This window comes from Papaver somniferum, chromosome 2 (assembly GCF_003573695.1).
Source record: "Papaver somniferum cultivar HN1 chromosome 2, ASM357369v1, whole genome shotgun sequence".
In the NCBI taxonomy this organism is placed as follows: domain Eukaryota; kingdom Viridiplantae; phylum Streptophyta; class Magnoliopsida; order Ranunculales; family Papaveraceae; genus Papaver; species Papaver somniferum.
In genome coordinates, this window is record NC_039359.1 from 8,613,152 (window position 1) to 8,631,207 (window position 18,056).

Consider the following 18,056-nt stretch of genomic DNA (forward strand, 5'->3'; position numbering starts at 1 on the left):
CCCTTTAGCAGCCTTGCTAAACTTATGAAAACAAAGAACATTTGACCAGTTATGCGTATAGCCATTATTGGCACGCTGCCTAGTTATTCCCTTAGAAAATATCATAGAAAAATATCTATTTTGCATGTTAAACTAATCCTTTCTTAATTAATGAAAAAGCAACTGAAAGTGAAGCTCCGCTCGAGAGTCGAGACAAGGGAACTACGGCAAAGATATGAGCAATTTTTTTAATGAAACCAAATTTGAATTTCTTCAGCATTTAGAGAAAAGTAGTATAAAAAATGTTTGCATAAATTTGAAACAAACAGAGATCATCCTTATAATAAATATATATAAATTCACCAAATTAAATCCAATAATCAAATAATTATTGAAATGAAAAAATCTAATTAAAAAACTCTTCACCTACATGCTACTACAACCCATTCTGTACATTATCCTCTAAAACCAGCCCCAAGAAGAAAACACAATCTCTCAAGCAGAGACATTGATTGATTGATAAATTAGGGTTTCAAGTCCAAAGCATTTGGACCAGCACAAGCTTGCAAAACAGGACTCCATATCCATTGAACCAAAAACTTCCTGCCTCTTCTCCCATACAAATTAAAACTTCTTCCAACTCTATCTTTCATAACTTGACCAATATAACCTCCACCACCACCAGTTCCATACAAACCCTCACATAAATCACCAATCTCAGTTGGAGCTGTTGGATCTTCACCTGCATACCAAGCATTTATCAATGGGTTTGATGATAACTCTGCTAATTCATGTCCAATCACACTTATCATACCATCAATTCCAACATCTCCATTTGGTGGTTTTAGAGCTGATGGACCACCACCAGCCATATAACCAGGAACAGCAAATGGGTATGCACAGACTTCAGCACATTGTTTACCTGAATTTCCTACCCAAGCATATGGTAATGTGTAACCAACAATGGAAGGAAATGTAAAATAATGAAACCCACAGACAGCTCTACAGAAATCTTGCATTGTAACATCATCTGATGTTAAGATCAGATATATCCCATTCTTATGATCCACTGGAAATGGTGCTGTTTTCACTGCATTACCAATCACATGTTGGATTGTTAATCTGGTTAAGTGTTTACCTTGTGAATACTTCGAATCAACATATTCACCAGCTATCAACACCGTTGAAGATACATTTGAATTGGTTTGATCTGAATATAGTGATGCTGTTTTCCACCATTGTGATATGGATGGAAATGGTGACGTTCTGTGATTTGTTGATGATGAAATAGATAAGAGAAAATCTTTGATTATGAGCTTCTGAGATGGAAGCCATTTTCCATACCAGATTATGTAAGTGTTTATTGGTGATGAAAGTACAGGACCCATATGGTAACGAAGGTTTACCAAATCTGATGATCCTTCAAATTTTTTAGAGGAAGAAAGTGTTGATTTTGGGATTCTTGGGTTGTGGAATTCTGGTTTGAGGTTTTGTAGCTCTAGTGCTGAAATGGAACTCACAGAGTGAAAGAAAATGAGACACAGAAAGAGAGAAAGTTTTGACATTTTTCTCTCTAAGAGTGTAAAAGATAAGAGGACGTTGGTGTAGTTTAAATGGCGGTGGTGGTGGTGGTGAGAGGAGGAAGAGGAAGTAGGAGGAGTTTATAAAGGAGTGAGTAGTAAATGAAGTGAGATGGGCTGTTGACAGCTATAAGTGGGCACAGATATTTCATTGCCTTCTGTTTCTTCTTTCCTTTATGGAGAACTGGGAATCACCTTTTTCTAATTACCCAAGGTGAATTGGCTGTAATACCCTCAATTAGCGTTTGAATTTTGACAAGTACTGGTGGTGCTAACTGCCCCATCATTTTGAACATGGTGTTGTACAATTGCAGCTTCTTTATATAACTCAAAATTGTCATGATTTATAAGGGGATACCAGTTTTACTAAGTGCTGATACCGTTTCATATAGGACAAAAAGATCCCACGGATGCTGACTGTTGGATCGATGAAATGGTATCAGTACTTAGTAGGACTGGTATCCCCCTTTATAAATCGTGAAAATTGTCACTGAGAAGTTCAAATTGAATTTTCTTTAAAACCTGGATGAATTGGGGGCCGTGATTAATTTGGGCCTCAAAAAAAATAATTTGAAGTAAAATGGATAACCCCGTATCCAATTATTTTACTAAATGGTAAAACTATCCCTGATTGATTAGTGGTAATTTGGGAGATTAAATGATGTTTAATCAAATTAATCCTTAAATCAATTACCATTAATTCATCATCAAAAACTTGAATATTTTTCTTTTCAAAACTCAATCTAGAATCGGTTGATGTTAGTGCAGTTGTAAACCAATTCTGGGTTGAGTTTTTCAAAGGATGAAGTAAACTCAGAATCGGATATTTTCAAAGCAAAAATAAACCGATTATTGGAATCGGTGTTTATATATGCCCACATAATCCGATTATACCTTAATTTTAGCAACAAAATATTCATTACATAGTTTAGGAAATTAGCGCATTACATATGCAAGATTCAGTATGGGTATTCTAGAATTTGACATATCAAATGTTCGTCATTGAACCTCTGAACACATCGGTACAACGTCGTATATTCTTTGTGGTGAATGAACTTAGTTTTCCCGTTACGAATTCTCCATAGCCCGTTGAAAAGTTCCAGCTGAAATTCAACGAATTCTTAAATGTTAGTATGCGAATTTTTAACGATGACATAAGTATAAATATTATCGGATTACTCACTTTTTCTCTAAGAGGGGATTGTGGATGATGTTGGTATCACCATATTTCTAACTTTAACATACTCTCGCATTGCAATTTTTATGTAGTTGATTCGGAATGCCAAGTCTCTCAATTTGCGGTTATCGGGATTCCCGGTACGCCCGTAAAAGAACTCTTTAACTCTCTTCCAAAATATTGAACAGATTTCATTCAGACATTCACGGAACATATTAGCAAACGATTTAACGAGACACAAATCTTCATACGGATCCCACTCCATTTTCTAGGCTAAATATGTGATGTGGGAGTGCCTCAAAGAGGTTGTCTTTATATAGATAAAGACTCAACGACTATTTTTTTTTCAAATTCAATTCAAACAATCGGAGTTTAGGTATGTCCACATATTCCGATTGTGTCCTTGCAAAATCATAAAAAATGTGCCTCTCAATAATCGTATTTTAATACTGCACATGTAATCCGATTCTTGGCAAAAAAAGTTACAGAAGAACTGCCACTTTTCCTTGCAAGAATCGGATTACATGTGATGCCAACATAGACCGATTATAAAGGTTGTCAAATTCTGCCTCTCAATAATCAGTTTTTAATATGTCACTTGTAATCCGATTCTTGGAAAAAAAAAAGATACAGGAACATTGTCAGTTTTCCTCACTAGAATCAGATTACATGTGATTCCCACATAAACCGATTCTCAATCTCTGGATTTTTTTGTTTTGTCAGAATCGGACTTTAAAAGTATCCTTATAAACCGATTCTGAAAACTTAAAAACCAGGTGAACAAAATTTTCAGAATCGGTCTATGTGGTGCAACTTCAAAACCCGATTCTGAAATTGTACCCCTGAGGAATTTTCAGAATCAGATTTTATACAGGTAAATGTAAACCGATTGTGGCAGAAAAAACTTCCAGAATCATTTATTTTTTGCACACACATTGTAGTTGGTTCTTTTATCGCGTCTTAGACGAACACAAACAATTTTCAAAAGAAACCAGATTCAGTCGTTCATAAACTAGGAATATAACCAAACATAGTTCGACAATAAGTTTAAGACATATGTTTTGACACCATAATTATTTATAGTTAAAGACATAAGTTTGAAACCATTCATTCCACGACCATGACCACCTCGTCCTCGTTTAGCAGTTGGGGCGCTGATCGATGCACCTTCATAATACTTTTTTGAGACGACTCTCTTCCTCTTTTTCTTTGGCTCCTCCTCCTCCACCGGTTCCCCAAAATTTGCACCCGCTTCTACATCTCCGAGACTGTTCAATTCATCAACCATCTTTTCATTGGCCTTAAAATTTTCCCTCCCCTGATATCTAGTTGAAGAGTGCCCTCAACTTCGAGAGATGGAATATCCTCTGCTTGTGTTTGCCTACTAGAATTTGTGACTTGGTCATCTCATCATCCCATTAGAACACTTCCTTGGTGAACGCGTAAATCTTGTCCCACTCAAGCTCTTGCGCGTACTCTTTGTGTTTCACGGCTTTACCATCTACACTTAGCCCGATAATGAACTTCGCATCATCTGGAGTTAGAGTCATTTCGCCAAACGGAAGATGCAAAGTATCCGTTTCCCCGTAATATCTCTCGGCAAAGGCGGAACAAAGAGGTTTGTCGTAACCAAGATCCAAATTCTCGACCGCAGGCAACAACCCCGTAATCGATTACTTCATCAAATTCTCCAACGGTTGATTCTATTCCTTGCAGTGGCCAATTCCTCATCATACTCACTGACTTCCTGGCTTCATACAAGAATGACATCCCTGTGATCCTATAAAACAAAACAAATCCGATAGACAATAATCAAAACAATACACAGATAATAAGTTATATATTATATAACATAAGGTTTAGGTAATTAATATGGTATGGCAGACGACCGCGGTCCAACTCTCTTTGTATCCCCATAACACCCGTCCTCCATCACCGGGTAACCCTTTCACAGGATCATTAGGGCCGCGAGGAAACATCTTCTCCGGGTCGGGCATGTGGTCCCCTTTCTTCTTCTTTGGACTATCTTTCTTACCATCTGTCTTACCTTGTTCTTGAGTGTCTCCTCCTTGGACTTGTTCTTGAACTTCTCCTATCTCTCTATCACATTCATCCTCACTTTCTTCTCCATCACCTTCATCCTCACTTTCTTATCCATCATCCTCATCCTCATCCTCACTTTCTTCTTTATCACCTTCCTCACTTTCTTCTTCATCACCTTCCTTTCCACCAGTTTCTTCTTCATTGATCTCCTCCTCGCCACTTTCTTCTTCTGCAACTTCTCTGTCACCACCTCCTTCTTCAGTAGGTGTATCAGAATCAGATTCTTCTTGTGTTGGTTGCTCCGCTTGAGGTGATGGGTCATTCATGTGGATCTCTTTGGCTTTACTCCCCGAGCCCCTTCGGTGGGAAGCATTTAAATTTTGACCACCCTCTCGACGAGTTCTCAAACTGTAAGGAGAATCCAAATCATTTTTCCTCTTATATTTTTTTCGGCTTGAGGTTGTTTCTTGCCCTTGTCTGGACTGTAAAATACGGAGATAAGCGACAAACAACAATGGAATTTAATGCATATTTTTGAATTCAAGGTATACAATCGGTTTACTCGATATACATATAAAGACCGATTCCTAACATAACACATGTACAATCGTATATATAAGTGTTAATGTAATCCGATTCTAACAAGAAAAAGTTACAGAAACATTAGTCATTCTTTCTTACAACAATCGGTTTACTCGATACTTTTATAAAACCCGATTGTAACATTACACGTCAACAATCAGATTTTATATATCCAAATGAAATCTGATTATGGCTAAGCAGTGGCTACACAATCGGGCCATGTGGACACATATATAATCTGATTCTAACGAAAAAAAAGTTACAAAAAAACAGTTATCCCTACAGTTATACAATCGGCTATGTGGGTATTAACACTGACCGATTATGTTCAAATTTCTCGAGCTAGAAAACACGTGCAGGGCAATCGGTTTTTGTGGGTATGAACAACAACCGAGTCCTAATACAATCGGTTCACAAATACATTAATATCATCATATTCTGGTAAACCCAGAAAAATTCGATTTCAAAATTTCTAATTTTTGAGCGATTGCAAGTTACTAAAACCTAGTTTAGAGGATTGGGTTGATAGAAAAGTACCTGATTCGACCGGTTTCCTCCTCTTGTGCGATCAAAGATGGTTCAATTTCCTCAACCGTTTTCTTCATTTTGTTTCGAATTGCTTCAACAATTCTAGGATTATTCTCACTAGGAAATTTTCTGTTAGTAGGATGCTTCACTCTTGTTTTTTCCTCCATTTTATAGAAGAAGAAAACGATTAATCGTTTTTAGATCGTCGATAATCGACGATGTTTTGGTTCAAGAAAATGAAAAAAGAGGGAGAAGAAGAAGAGAAGAATCGGTTTATGAGGGGATGGAAATGAAAATCTGATTTTGTTTTTAAGTTTTACTATTAACAGTTAATGGGGGTAAATTGGTAGTACTAATATTTTTTAAGGGGTAAATTGGTAGTTTTAGCAAATTTAGACAACCCTTATCGTTTCTTATCAGGTAGATGGAGTAATTTATATGCCCAAATTAATAATAGTAGGCCCCAATTTAGCTTGGTAAAAAAAAAAGAATAGGACCTGAATTCTCTGAAACCGAGAAAACAGAAACTAAATGTATTTTAATGGCCACCAAAGAACAAACTTCAAGGCATTTAAAGTGCATAACTGCAAATTAAGCTTACAAACCCAATTGAGATGGAACCTTTTGCCTGAATTGGGTGCTGGATTCTGGCTTGCCAATGCAGGAGCTACTGTTTGTGTTTCTTGTGAAGTAGTTGCTCGGAAGACAACTTTTTGCCATTTCCGGGACCAAATCATTTCAATTGCTGAATTACTAATAATCAGTAAAGAAAGAAAAAGTAAATTTAGTAAGTCAAATACGCAATGTATATGGCCCACGTGTAATATCAGCACATGCTTTTTATTACATATGTATTCAGCTCAGCTGTTTGAATTTGATTTCCTTTTAGACACACGACTTAAGGTCTGATAGTTAATGGCCTAAAAAGAGAAAAACCTTAATCTTTTGGTACTAAACCACGTGAACAAATCGAACTTAGCTGCTAAGGAACTTGTACACTTAGTGATTTTTTCTGTAGCTTTTATGATTAATATTGTTAATTAGAAACTTAAAACAGTAGTCTAGATGTTTAGTAATTATTCTGATTAGATGAGATTAGTTTTGAACTTGGACGGTTCGACCCATGCTTTAAGTCCCACATACCAACGTTGCAGGCAGGCATTGAACACTAAACCACTTTTAAACCGACCAAGAGTTTAGTATTTAAAAGAATAATTAATCCATGAAACACGCAAAACAGGTAAATTTTCACTGAAGAAATGTTATTATAACTGCTAATTTCTTCTTACCATCACGTGATGAAAGAATTTTTGGTCCTGCTTAAATCGAAAAACATAACATAGTTGGAGTTCGTTCCTCTGTAAATGAATTTTACAGTTAACTTATGGCCATGTTTTTTCCACCTGTGTCATAGACTCGAAATCTGTTTTGAGGCATACCAAATTATCAGCCTCAGCTGATAACTTTTCAGCCGAATATGCCTCAAAATAGGTTTCATAGACTCGTAGGGATTGTTAGTCTTAGAGCTGATTTTGGCGTCATACTATCAAGCCCAGCCCATTCCAGGGAACTGCGTACAGGCCACAAGTCCACTGGATTATTCCTACCAAGGTTGCAGGTGGCTTCAACCTCACAAGTGCGGGTCACGTAATGTTGCAACTTGCAGCTTAAGTAGAATGCGTATTTGTCAGCCTAAAGAACGAAATGACAGAGGCAACCTTGACTGGCCAATTGGTGATATTTGATGAGCATGTATGAAGCTTCCATTTTAGTTGTCATGGGTCATAGGTGTGATAGGAAATCAAACTTCGATTCAAGACTAAAATTCATGAAATGGTGGGGGAACATTGAATCTGAACAGTCTGAACCCATTTCCAAGCTATATTTACAGGATGTTTACTTTTTGAATCAGGATACAAATTCGAATTTCATATATTGAATCTTTACAAATCCACAGAACAAAAATACAGCAAAGATTATGATAATAACGTGGGAGGGAGAAATTCAGGAAGGTGGCAGATACAAAAAGCCGTTGAATTCCTTCATCATTTACCCACCTTAATCTTAAGTCTGTTTATCCCAACTTCCAATTTTCCAAGGGATGATTCTTCTTCATCTTGGCGAGGGGCCAGATTTTTAATTTTGAGCCAAGGATGCTGCAAGCATTTTTCAGCTGTGGGTCGCTTCTCTGGTGCAAACTCCAGAAGAGGAGTGAGAAATGCAGCAAACTCAGAAGCATCCGAGGCATGAAAATTGTATTTCTCCACAAGGAGCTTATTTAGAGGCCAGAACTTTAGTCGTCGGATTCTCTTCAAATCTCCATATCGGTCAAAGTATTTTTTTGATTGAGATCCACCAACAGCAATCTGTGTTCAAGAGTGAGCATAAAACTTTTGCCCCTAAAGAAGGATTTCTGAAAGTTTATACACGAGGAATTCAAAAAATTCTTACCTTTCTTGGCATCTTTCCCAGGAGTTCCATCATTTGAGCAAGATGATCCTAACAAATAAACCAAATGGCAATGTCAGGCTAATGAACAAATCACAAGCATCTAGATTAGTTCTTTCAAGAACTATTTAAGTGTGGGTTGTAACTTGCATGCATAATGGGTGCTGAACTTTTGATACTTATACGGTCTACACTCTCGTACTTGTTAACACTAGACACATAAAGGAACTCTAGTTGTTTTTTGTACTTTTTTCCTATTGATGCGGTAAAGAAATCACTACTCTTATCCAGTACAATCTGTATATAGACACACATTATGTCAATAATCAATACACAACAGAATTTAGTTGGATAGCTAGTTCTGTCGCAATGTTCAGCTAACAAAATGTATTAAAGATTTGAAGATTGAATGACTAACATCTGATACACCTATCTGTCAATAATAAATATGTGATAATTGGATCCTAATCTCCACGGCTGTTTACTTATAATCACTATGTTATAGAAGTTTATGTAGTTTAATTTAGTGTTCATCAACACTTCCATCTGACTCATTCGACAATAAATATATATCATCAATAAAAATATGATCACAGGCACGTCCATTATTATCACTTTCATCTAAGTACACATAATAAGTTTATATATGCACCATCGATCCTATCTAAGTACCATATAGCATTAGGCATTTTTCTGTGCGACTTCTCCATGTCACAAAAAGAATATATATGCCAGTGCGCAGTCAAATGTTAGCTTAAAAAATGCAAGAAACATACCTCATCTTCAGTAAACCCTTCACCACTTGTAGGAGCAAACATCACTTCACCAGTAGCAAGCTCGAAAGCAACGCAAGCAAGAGACCACATATCCGCAGAAAATGAGAAACCAGCTCCAAGAACAACTTCAGGAGCTCTATACTGTCTTGTTTGAATCTCATCTTGGAAAGGCTTATCAACCCAACATGCATTCCCAAAATCAACGACCTTGCATCTAAGATCAATTCCATCTAATGACCTTATGCGCTTCGTAATTCCTCCCATTGAAGCTCTCCTTGTAGATATCTTAACTGTTGCACTCCTTGCTTTCCTCTTCAGTTTCTTCTCGCCAATATTTACCAAACCGCTACTGTTTGAACTGCCTTCTGGTTTCTCAAGAATAGGAGAAAATCCAGATTTATTGGGGTCTTTGGAGGGATCAATGGTAGAGATAAGCAGAACGTTTTCGAGTTTCAAATCTGAGTGAACTATTCCAACTTCTCTATGCAAGTAATCAAGACTTAGTAAAATCCATCTACAAATCTCCCTAACTTTATTCAAATTGAGACCTCTATAACGATTGTATTTGATCAAGTGGAGTAAACTATCACCAAGGTATTCGAGGATCATACAAATGTGTTGTCCGTTTGGACCTGTATGCCTAAAGTGGTCAATTAGTCGAACCACAGACTCGGAATTCGAAGAATCAATGTTGGCAATAGCAGATAGAATTTCAATCTCTTGGAGAGCAGCTTCAGCAAAATCAGCTGCACTTCTCTGGATTTTAAGTGCAACAAATCTCTGCAAAACAGGAGGAAGCCCACATAGAAACTTATCATTTTAGGCATGGCCAACAATAAAAAGATAAATCCCACAGGAGACATACAGAAATAACGCAAAATTGAAAGCAAACACAGATGAGAATCAACTATATGTCACAAGGAAAATGTCAGAGTAAATTACTTGATTAAAAAAAATTCAGTTGAAACAGATCGATGTTCAGATACTTATCAACAGAAGAGAATCAGTAATTTTTACTGTAAAGACATTATTGGAGCAGGGACATAGTTAATGAAACCCTAGCTTTATATGATGATGACATTTTCAACAAATAAATACATGTCTACAAAAAGGATCAAACAGAAGTAATTCAATAAAGGGACCAAATAGAACACAAACATTATCATAATTTAAGGAAAGTAATACATACAGAGGAATGAGTATCAAAAGCAAGCCAAACAGTTGAGAAATGACCCCAACCCAATTTTCTTTGAGCAATATATCTTCCACCTTTAAATGAATCCCCTACTCTAACTGCATGATATCCTCCTTTTCTGTAAGCATCAACCTCTTCCTCTTCTTGTTCAGACCCTGAACTTGATGAACAAGACATCCTTCTTTCTATCTGTCTTTACAAAACAGAGAAATCCAATACCACAACTCTACAGATAATACTTTCTCAGATTGAATTTCCCAATCTTATACCTTCAAATTAACAAGAGATTCAGAAAACCCATAACTGATAAAGGGTAAATAATTTGAGATAGAGAGAGAAATAGTAGTTGCAACCTGGAATTTTAAACTTTCCCTAAAGAGAAGAGAGATGATGCATTTCTGAAGCTGCTTTTTCTCTTTCTTTTTTTTTCTTCCCTTTTGTTTTAGTTAACCTTCCTTTGTTGCTAAAATACGCGTAAATGTTGCAGCTGTTGATATAGAAGATTAGGAGGTCGTTGGGAGAATGAGACTTCTGAGATTACTACTAATCTGATTTAGTCCTTACTTAATCCACTTCTAGATTTTTTTTATTAGGTTTGAATGGTAGTAATTAGTTATCAGTACAAGTTAACTGTATCGAGTCAAAACAGTAATTAGATATTTCCACCAACATTTCATGACCCTTTTTAGAATGACCCTTTTTAGAGTACGATGTCGGCAAGTCATATCCGAGTTCAGATACTGCTCCATCCGTATATTTATACTTCTCTTTTCGTTTCAAAAAGATAGACCGGTTTCATGTACAAATTATACGTGCCTGTCTTTCTGAAACATTACGGGCTACCTTTGCTCAAAAATAAGCCAAATTAAAAAAAAAATAATGAAAGTATCATTCCCTGAAATAGAAGGAGCATTAATCAACCCCAGCTACAATAATTTGGATTTCGGATCGAGATGTGGTGGTATCTTCGAAGTCAGGTGAACGTATCTGTTTACACCCTTAAGTGGAGACTATAATTACTTTGAAATGATTATTTATCAATCAATAATCGTAATAGTGGGGAGACTGGCTCAACTTATTAAGTGCTCCTACTTGATTAGGTTATTGATGAATTAGTTACTTCAACCACCATGGCCATGGGTCAAGAATGGCATGCGAGTTACAGTACATACGTGTAGCTGTTGAATATTAGTTGAAACTGAAAGGCTGAACCACTTATATGGGTCAAGAATGGCTCTACCACTTGTCTATGCCATCTATCATATGCCTCGGTACAGATGCGTACCTTAAGCTATGGCTTGTGAACAATGGCTATTCTGAATGATATCAGCTAAAAATATTGCAGTCCTGAATGAATAATTTTTCGAAGACCTAATCAATCACCGGCTTCATTCCTTGATCCATCATGATTTGGAATTAGGCATAACTTCAAAACAAGTTTTAGTTTAAGAATTTAATTTGAAATTTTTATGTCAAATCAGTTAGTAGATTACAAAATACAGAATATAATTTAATTTTTGCTTAAAACAGTTGTTGACAACCAGAACGAAAACCACCTATTGATAAAGACAACCAAATATATTAGGAGAACAAAAATGATTATTAGTAATAATAGGATTAAGGTCTCCATGCCACCAAAAGTAGTCTACCAAACAATAACTCGTAGAAAAAAAAGAAGATCCCATCAAATAATAGACATGAATTCCACTTCCACTTTAATTTCATGGTCATGGTCTCTCGGTCTTAGAGCAGAAACTCTATGGTCCTATTTTCTTTTAGGCTTCCCACTCTCACTTAATGCTCTTGACAATATAAGGGTACACAGAGTAGTCTCAACCAAAAACTATGCGACCCCATTATAATGTCCAACAGTCCAAGACAATGCTTGTTAGGACCACAGAAGGATCCTCTGACATCGCTCTTGAATTGGTGCATTAATTCATGTTGGAAACGTGAATACGCACTTGTCCATGTGTATTTCATTGTGTACAGGCAGCCGGTCGTAATGCTACTACAGGTGAACATCACTCTTTGGTACTGTTTACATCATTCTTGACTTCAGCATAAGTGGATAAAAGTAAAGACCGCATGTTTGCTACTTTTACAAGTGTCTCAAGTGCTGCACAACCCGAAGAGAAACAAAACTAAGGCTAAATACACATCATAAGTCATAAACAGCTATGTTGTTTGGCAGACCAAATTAATCGGTCATATAGAGTTCCATAACGTCGTTTGATGCATAGAAAGGATTTAATGGATGTGCCTAAACAGGGGAAGTACTGAATGCAGGTAACGCAAATAACGAAACTTAAGAATGATATATGCAAGATAAAATTTCTGTTTTAACTTCATGAAGCAGAGTAAATTGAGTATAAACCTGTCTCGAAGGAAACCTGAGCAGATCGGAGTTTGGGAGAAACCAAAGTACCAAAAACTGATAATGATTTGGACCGCTCCTTCTCAACCTAAGAGAAGCATGTTAAAACAAAAATAAGCAAAAGATATAGACATGGCTCCATTTTGTTTCTCTTTCATTATTTTTGTCTCCCATATATCAAACTAATAAATAGATGCATAAAGGTACTTCAATCATGCAGATTTTAGAATCAATTGTTGTTTAATCAAACTACATCAAATGAATTGGAAAATAACTCAATAAATTAGTGTAATGGATTGCTTACTTGATCATCAACACTAAGAGAAGACATATTACTTGCCAGTTGTTCCTTGTCAGCTTCTGCAAAGAAAGATAAATGAACAGGAAAAAGGAATTAGTTAAAGATGATTCCAAATCCTAAATAAACAACAGATATAATGACATGACCAATTTAAAAATGTGATCTAACAGATGGAGGTTTATATGTGATGCAGAAATGACGAGAGTCACCCCGAAGAGTACTCCACAACATGGTGTACATAACCTAGACCCAGTCATCGTTTTCCCATGGTTTCCAGTCTTAAAATCCTTCAGCATAGTTCTTTTTAACTTCTTGTAGATTATTTTCCCTACGTTTAAGCTGTAACATGTTGAGCATAACCAATACTCGGAAAAGTGAACTCATCACAAAGACACGGATTGGCCGACCATAAAACTCTTGTATGCTTACAAACTGACAATGGGAACAGATACGGGACATCGGTTTAGCCATAAACATAGAACCAGATCAGATGCCTTTTCACCACCTTTAGATACAATAATACAAATCCTCGAACATCAGGGTGATATATTAACTAACTCTAAAATTCACAATCATGCCTGGAGATATGAAATGTTATACCAGAAACTTGGGTTGTGCCTCGTCGTCGTAGTTGTGGACTGTTTGACTTCCTATCCAACTCATCTCCATCCATTTGTTTAGCACTTGGAGAACTCATTTCGTCGTGAGAACTTGCCCATTTCAATAGTGTAAAATGTGGTTGCTCCAACATGGGATCTGCAAAGCTAGATTTTAGTATACTGCTTTACGGAAGAGAACATCCATGCAAATAAGTACTTGATGTAAGAATATCAAGATAGAAAAGAAGTTATCAATCTGCAAAACCATCAGGTACAGATACATTACCCTCCAGAGTTTTTCCTCTCTGTCGGGGTTGGCAAAGCAAACGTTCTTCCTTCATATAACCAAATCTAGAGTTTAATTTTCCATAAAGATTCAGGCATTTCCATACACTTTTTTATTACCTAAATCCAGACCAATTTAGCCTTTACTCATGTTTGATACTAATTCACTCACGATAATTTAATAAACAAACACCAGAAGCAAGTATTTATTAATTGCACATACAAAAGCGGGAGAACAATCACCAGCAACAGATTCCACGCAGGCCAAATTTAAAGCGGAACAAACAATCCAAAAGTAGTGACCTATAGCGTTATTAAACAACCTAAGTTCATACATGCATCATATGGTGATGATTAACAAATATCAAGGCTTCGGTCCGTTTAACCCAAAATACCCAACTTGGTATCTCGGGAATATCTCATTGTGTCACTGTAAAATCTTGCTTTATACCACTACATATGAGCATTTGAGTTACTAATCTATCAATGCTCGCAATTCACTACATAAGCAAGTAAGCTATAAGGGAAGTCTGAAGAATACCTGTTGAAGGAGACTCGTCGTGAACTCGGGCCACCCGCAACGTGGTGGCAGCAGGATGCAACTTGTGATCAAATAACGTACTAGTAACACGTGAAGTACCCATTGAGTGCCGTGCACTGGCTAGCTCGAACCATCCCTGTAACAAATACACACACAAAACCAAATAGTCTGTTTTAGACAGCTCCAAATAGCCAAATAGTTTCACTTGAGATTCTGAATTGTAGAAAGTACTAAGAACTGTGAGATATTATCTCACAATAATGATGAATGATAAAATTTATTCTTATTAGAAATCAGTTTGTGTAATTCAAGCCTATTCGACATCTATGATAAAGAGAGCATAACAATGTTGTTGCATAATCAACCAAGACTAATATCAAAGCTGTAACTTTGTATCAGTAATAATCTACACTCTTTGTATCATTAAACTGATTGGAAATTGGAAAACCAGATAAACTAGGTATATAATTTACACATAAAACTGGTCAAGAACCGAAGGACCCCCAGATTGTTGATGATCATATGCACATCAAAGTGAAGTAATTTCTCTTTTTGCACTTCACTAGAGAAACAAATAATACAGTAATAATATATAGTTGAGCTAAAACTTGGCACGTAGTGGACAAATGGGCATCCCAATTCTTCCCACCAACCAAACAGCTCCAGCCTAAACGCCCACACCCACCGGTGCAGAATAGTTGAATACAACGTACTTGATTCTTAAAAACCCGCAATTACAAAATTAAAGAACAACAACAAAAACGAAATCAGACTAATGCACACACACACCACAATTTTTATAACAAAAATTCAGCTGAACCAAAAATTAAAACCCTAAAATTTGTCATAATCCAAACGGGGAAATAACAGTTTAATTTAATTTTTACAAAAATTCAAATCTTACCTGGCGAAGAGTTGACGAGAGGGAATCACATAAAGTAAGATAGTCATCTGTTGAATCCAGTAATCTCAAAAGTTTTTCTTCTTTCTCTTGTTCTTCTTTCCTTTCTCCATTCTCAGAGCTTTCACTTCTCTTCTGTTCTTCTTCCATTTAGAGGGATCAGAAAATCAGAACATAGTTTTCCCAGAACTTCAAATACGCTGGGTAAATCTAGGTTCCCACCTAACGGGTACACCCATTTGACCCGAAAAAGTGTTTTCGGTGATGTACCGGTTGACCCGTTAGAATGTCATTAGCACTGCGCCGATTGCCTTGTCCGTGACCCATTTGATGTAACATATGGGTGCCAGTTTGTTGTTTCCCATAGCATGCACTAACACTGCGCTGATTGCCTTGTCCGTGTCTGCAACCTTTCTTAAGCAACGAGAGTAAGCTTGCCATGCTCGTGCCTAGTATCGGATAAAACGCCTAAGAGCATCTCCAATAGAGGGTGATAAAAATCCTACGTGGAATTTTTATTAAGATCCTTATTTATGAGGATTTATACATTGAGAAAATATAGGACTCCGTAACTAATAAACTATCTCTAGTGGCATATAGGTTGAACCCTTAAAAGATCTTATGTGATGAAATCTTAACCGTTTAACCGTATTTTAATTAATTATTAAAAATCAAAAATATGACATGGAGGTCATTGTGAAGGTCTAAATAAGACTTTCTTTAAAACCTTCAAAATTAGTATTTCATCCCTCCTGTTTTATAGGGCCTACTGTTGGAGATGGATTTGTTTCAAATGAAGGTCTAAAATCCTACGTGTCATTAGAAAATAAATCTTCCACCTTCTATTGGAGATGCTATAACATATGAGATTTTCCTATTGAGTGTTTGTAATTATTCTTCGTCTTTTTGCACCGTCATCGTCGATATTGCCTCCGCTTTTGGCTCATCAATTTCTACTCTGGCCTCGGTAATTTTGGAACCAAGAAACTTATCCGACGTCACCCCAAATACGCACTTCACATGATTCATTTTTAGACCACATCTTGGATATTTTCCGGAGTTAAGTGTATGATCTTCCCTAGATTTCGTTTTGACGATGATGTCATTTACATATACCTCCATCCTGTTATGGCTCAGCTTGTCGAAAATGAGATCCACGGCTCTTTGGTAAGTTTCCCCGACATTCTTCTGTTCGAAAGGCATAACCACATCAAAGAAATTCCCAACCGGCATGACGAATGCTGTTTCGGGGGTGTCAGTCTCTTCCATTCGAATTTGGTTATAGCCAACGTAACCATTCATGAGGAAGAACTTTTTATGTCCATGTGTTGCATCTACTAACATGTCGATATAGGGGAGTGGAAATCATCCTTGGAACACGCTTTGTTGAGGTCTCGGAAATCAAACATAACACCTAATTTTACCATTTTTATATCTACAGAAACGATGTTGGCAAACCATGATGGGCGGTGAATTGGTTTTATGAGATACCTCCTTGATTTTCTGTTCTCTTATACAAGGGAGATTTATATAGGTTGTTTAACGGGTTTACTTGATGGTGCAACCTTTAGCTCATGAGATACGAGAGTTGGGTTCAAAACAGGCATATGTTTATACGTCCACGTAAAATTCTGTTAAATAAATTTTCCAATTATTGCTTCTCTTTTTTTGTCAGACCACTTCCTATCTGAAGTGTTTTCGGGTTTCTCTCGAGTCCCTATATTCAGTGATTGTGTGAGCCCTGGACATTGATATGGAGAGGTCACTGGTCTTTCCCATGCGTGGATGGATCCTCAATGGTTAAGGCTTTCATTATATTTATGGCATAATGTTCTTATCTTATTTGTGTTTTCTGTTCATTGAAGCGATATATTTTCTTCTTATTCGACTAAATAATTCGTTCGAATCTGCGGTCGATCCTTGCTGACATGTTCTCCCCGTGTCCTCCACCTTGTACTTTGGGGAAGGTGTACTGTTCTAGTACATAAGATGATGAAATTGAACAGAAATGGAACGGGATTTGAGTAACTCTGCCGTAATAGCGAACTATAATTTCATTAATTCGTAGCTTGCCTTAGACAGGGTTTCTCTTACAACATAAATGCAACTCGAAAATGAAAAAAAAAAACAACTAAAGAAGTAATCAATCCTACTTGGACATGTGCCCACCATCTACTAGGCAACAATTGCCAAATAACTAAACTACCTGTCACCTTTATTTAGGCAGACACTCGGTTAAGAAGGACAACCACAATAGAAGTCACATGAAAATACCCTCCCCGTCACCAAATCCTTGTCCTCAAGGATGAAATTTAGGGAAATGATGCTTAATATGCGCTGCATCTTCCGAAGTAGCATCTTCAGCTGATGAGTTTGTCAAATAAATAAGTAACCGAGGTACAAAAACTTCATTCCTAACTATGTTTTTAGAGTCCAAAGCAGTTGCAGGGATGACAAGTACATGTCCATCACTATCAAGAATAGGTAGTGCAGGAGTAGGAGTGTGACTGACACCAATCTGTTTTTTTGAGCTGGGAGACACAAAAAACAGGGTGAATTATTGCTTCTGCTGGGAGTTGTAGCTTGTAATCCACTGGCCCAATCTTCTGCAGAATAGTGAAAGGCTCATAATACTTGGCTGCAAGTTTGAAGTTTTTTATTAAAGTGACAAAGGCTTGTCTATAAGGTTGCATCTCCAGATAAACCTTATCACTCACTTCAAAGTTCCTTTATGTCTTTTTTAG

The 18,056-nt window shown here is 36.8% G+C and overlaps 3 protein-coding genes across 3 annotated transcripts; all 3 read right to left on the reverse strand.

Annotated features, from left to right (window-relative positions):
- Positions 1-270: 270 nt before the first annotated feature.
- Positions 271-1,683, reverse strand: LOC113346827 (protein EXORDIUM-like 5). Its single transcript, XM_026590356.1, has one exon. It carries the CDS (start codon positions 1,542-1,544, stop codon positions 504-506), a length of 1,041 nt encoding a protein of 346 aa, XP_026446141.1. The 5' UTR covers positions 1,545-1,683; the 3' UTR covers positions 271-503.
- A 6,053-nt stretch (positions 1,684-7,736) lies between these two features.
- Positions 7,737-10,833, reverse strand: LOC113346828 (SRSF protein kinase 3-like). The gene is made up of 4 exons (XM_026590357.1): positions 10,303-10,833; positions 9,114-9,893; positions 8,341-8,388; positions 7,737-8,255 (listed from the first exon to the last, which is right to left on the reverse strand). The coding sequence occupies exons 1-4, from the start codon at positions 10,483-10,485 to the stop codon at positions 7,935-7,937; spliced, it is 1,332 nt and encodes a 443-aa protein (XP_026446142.1). The 5' UTR covers positions 10,486-10,833; the 3' UTR covers positions 7,737-7,934.
- A 1,032-nt stretch (positions 10,834-11,865) lies between these two features.
- LOC113346829 (coiled-coil domain-containing protein 115) lies at positions 11,866-15,475 on the reverse strand. The gene is made up of 6 exons (XM_026590358.1): positions 15,316-15,475; positions 14,412-14,547; positions 13,587-13,742; positions 12,990-13,045; positions 12,686-12,773; positions 11,866-12,427 (listed from the first exon to the last, which is right to left on the reverse strand). The coding sequence occupies exons 1-6, from the start codon at positions 15,460-15,462 to the stop codon at positions 12,333-12,335; spliced, it is 678 nt and encodes a 225-aa protein (XP_026446143.1). The 5' UTR covers positions 15,463-15,475; the 3' UTR covers positions 11,866-12,332.
- Positions 15,476-18,056: the final 2,581 nt, after the last annotated feature.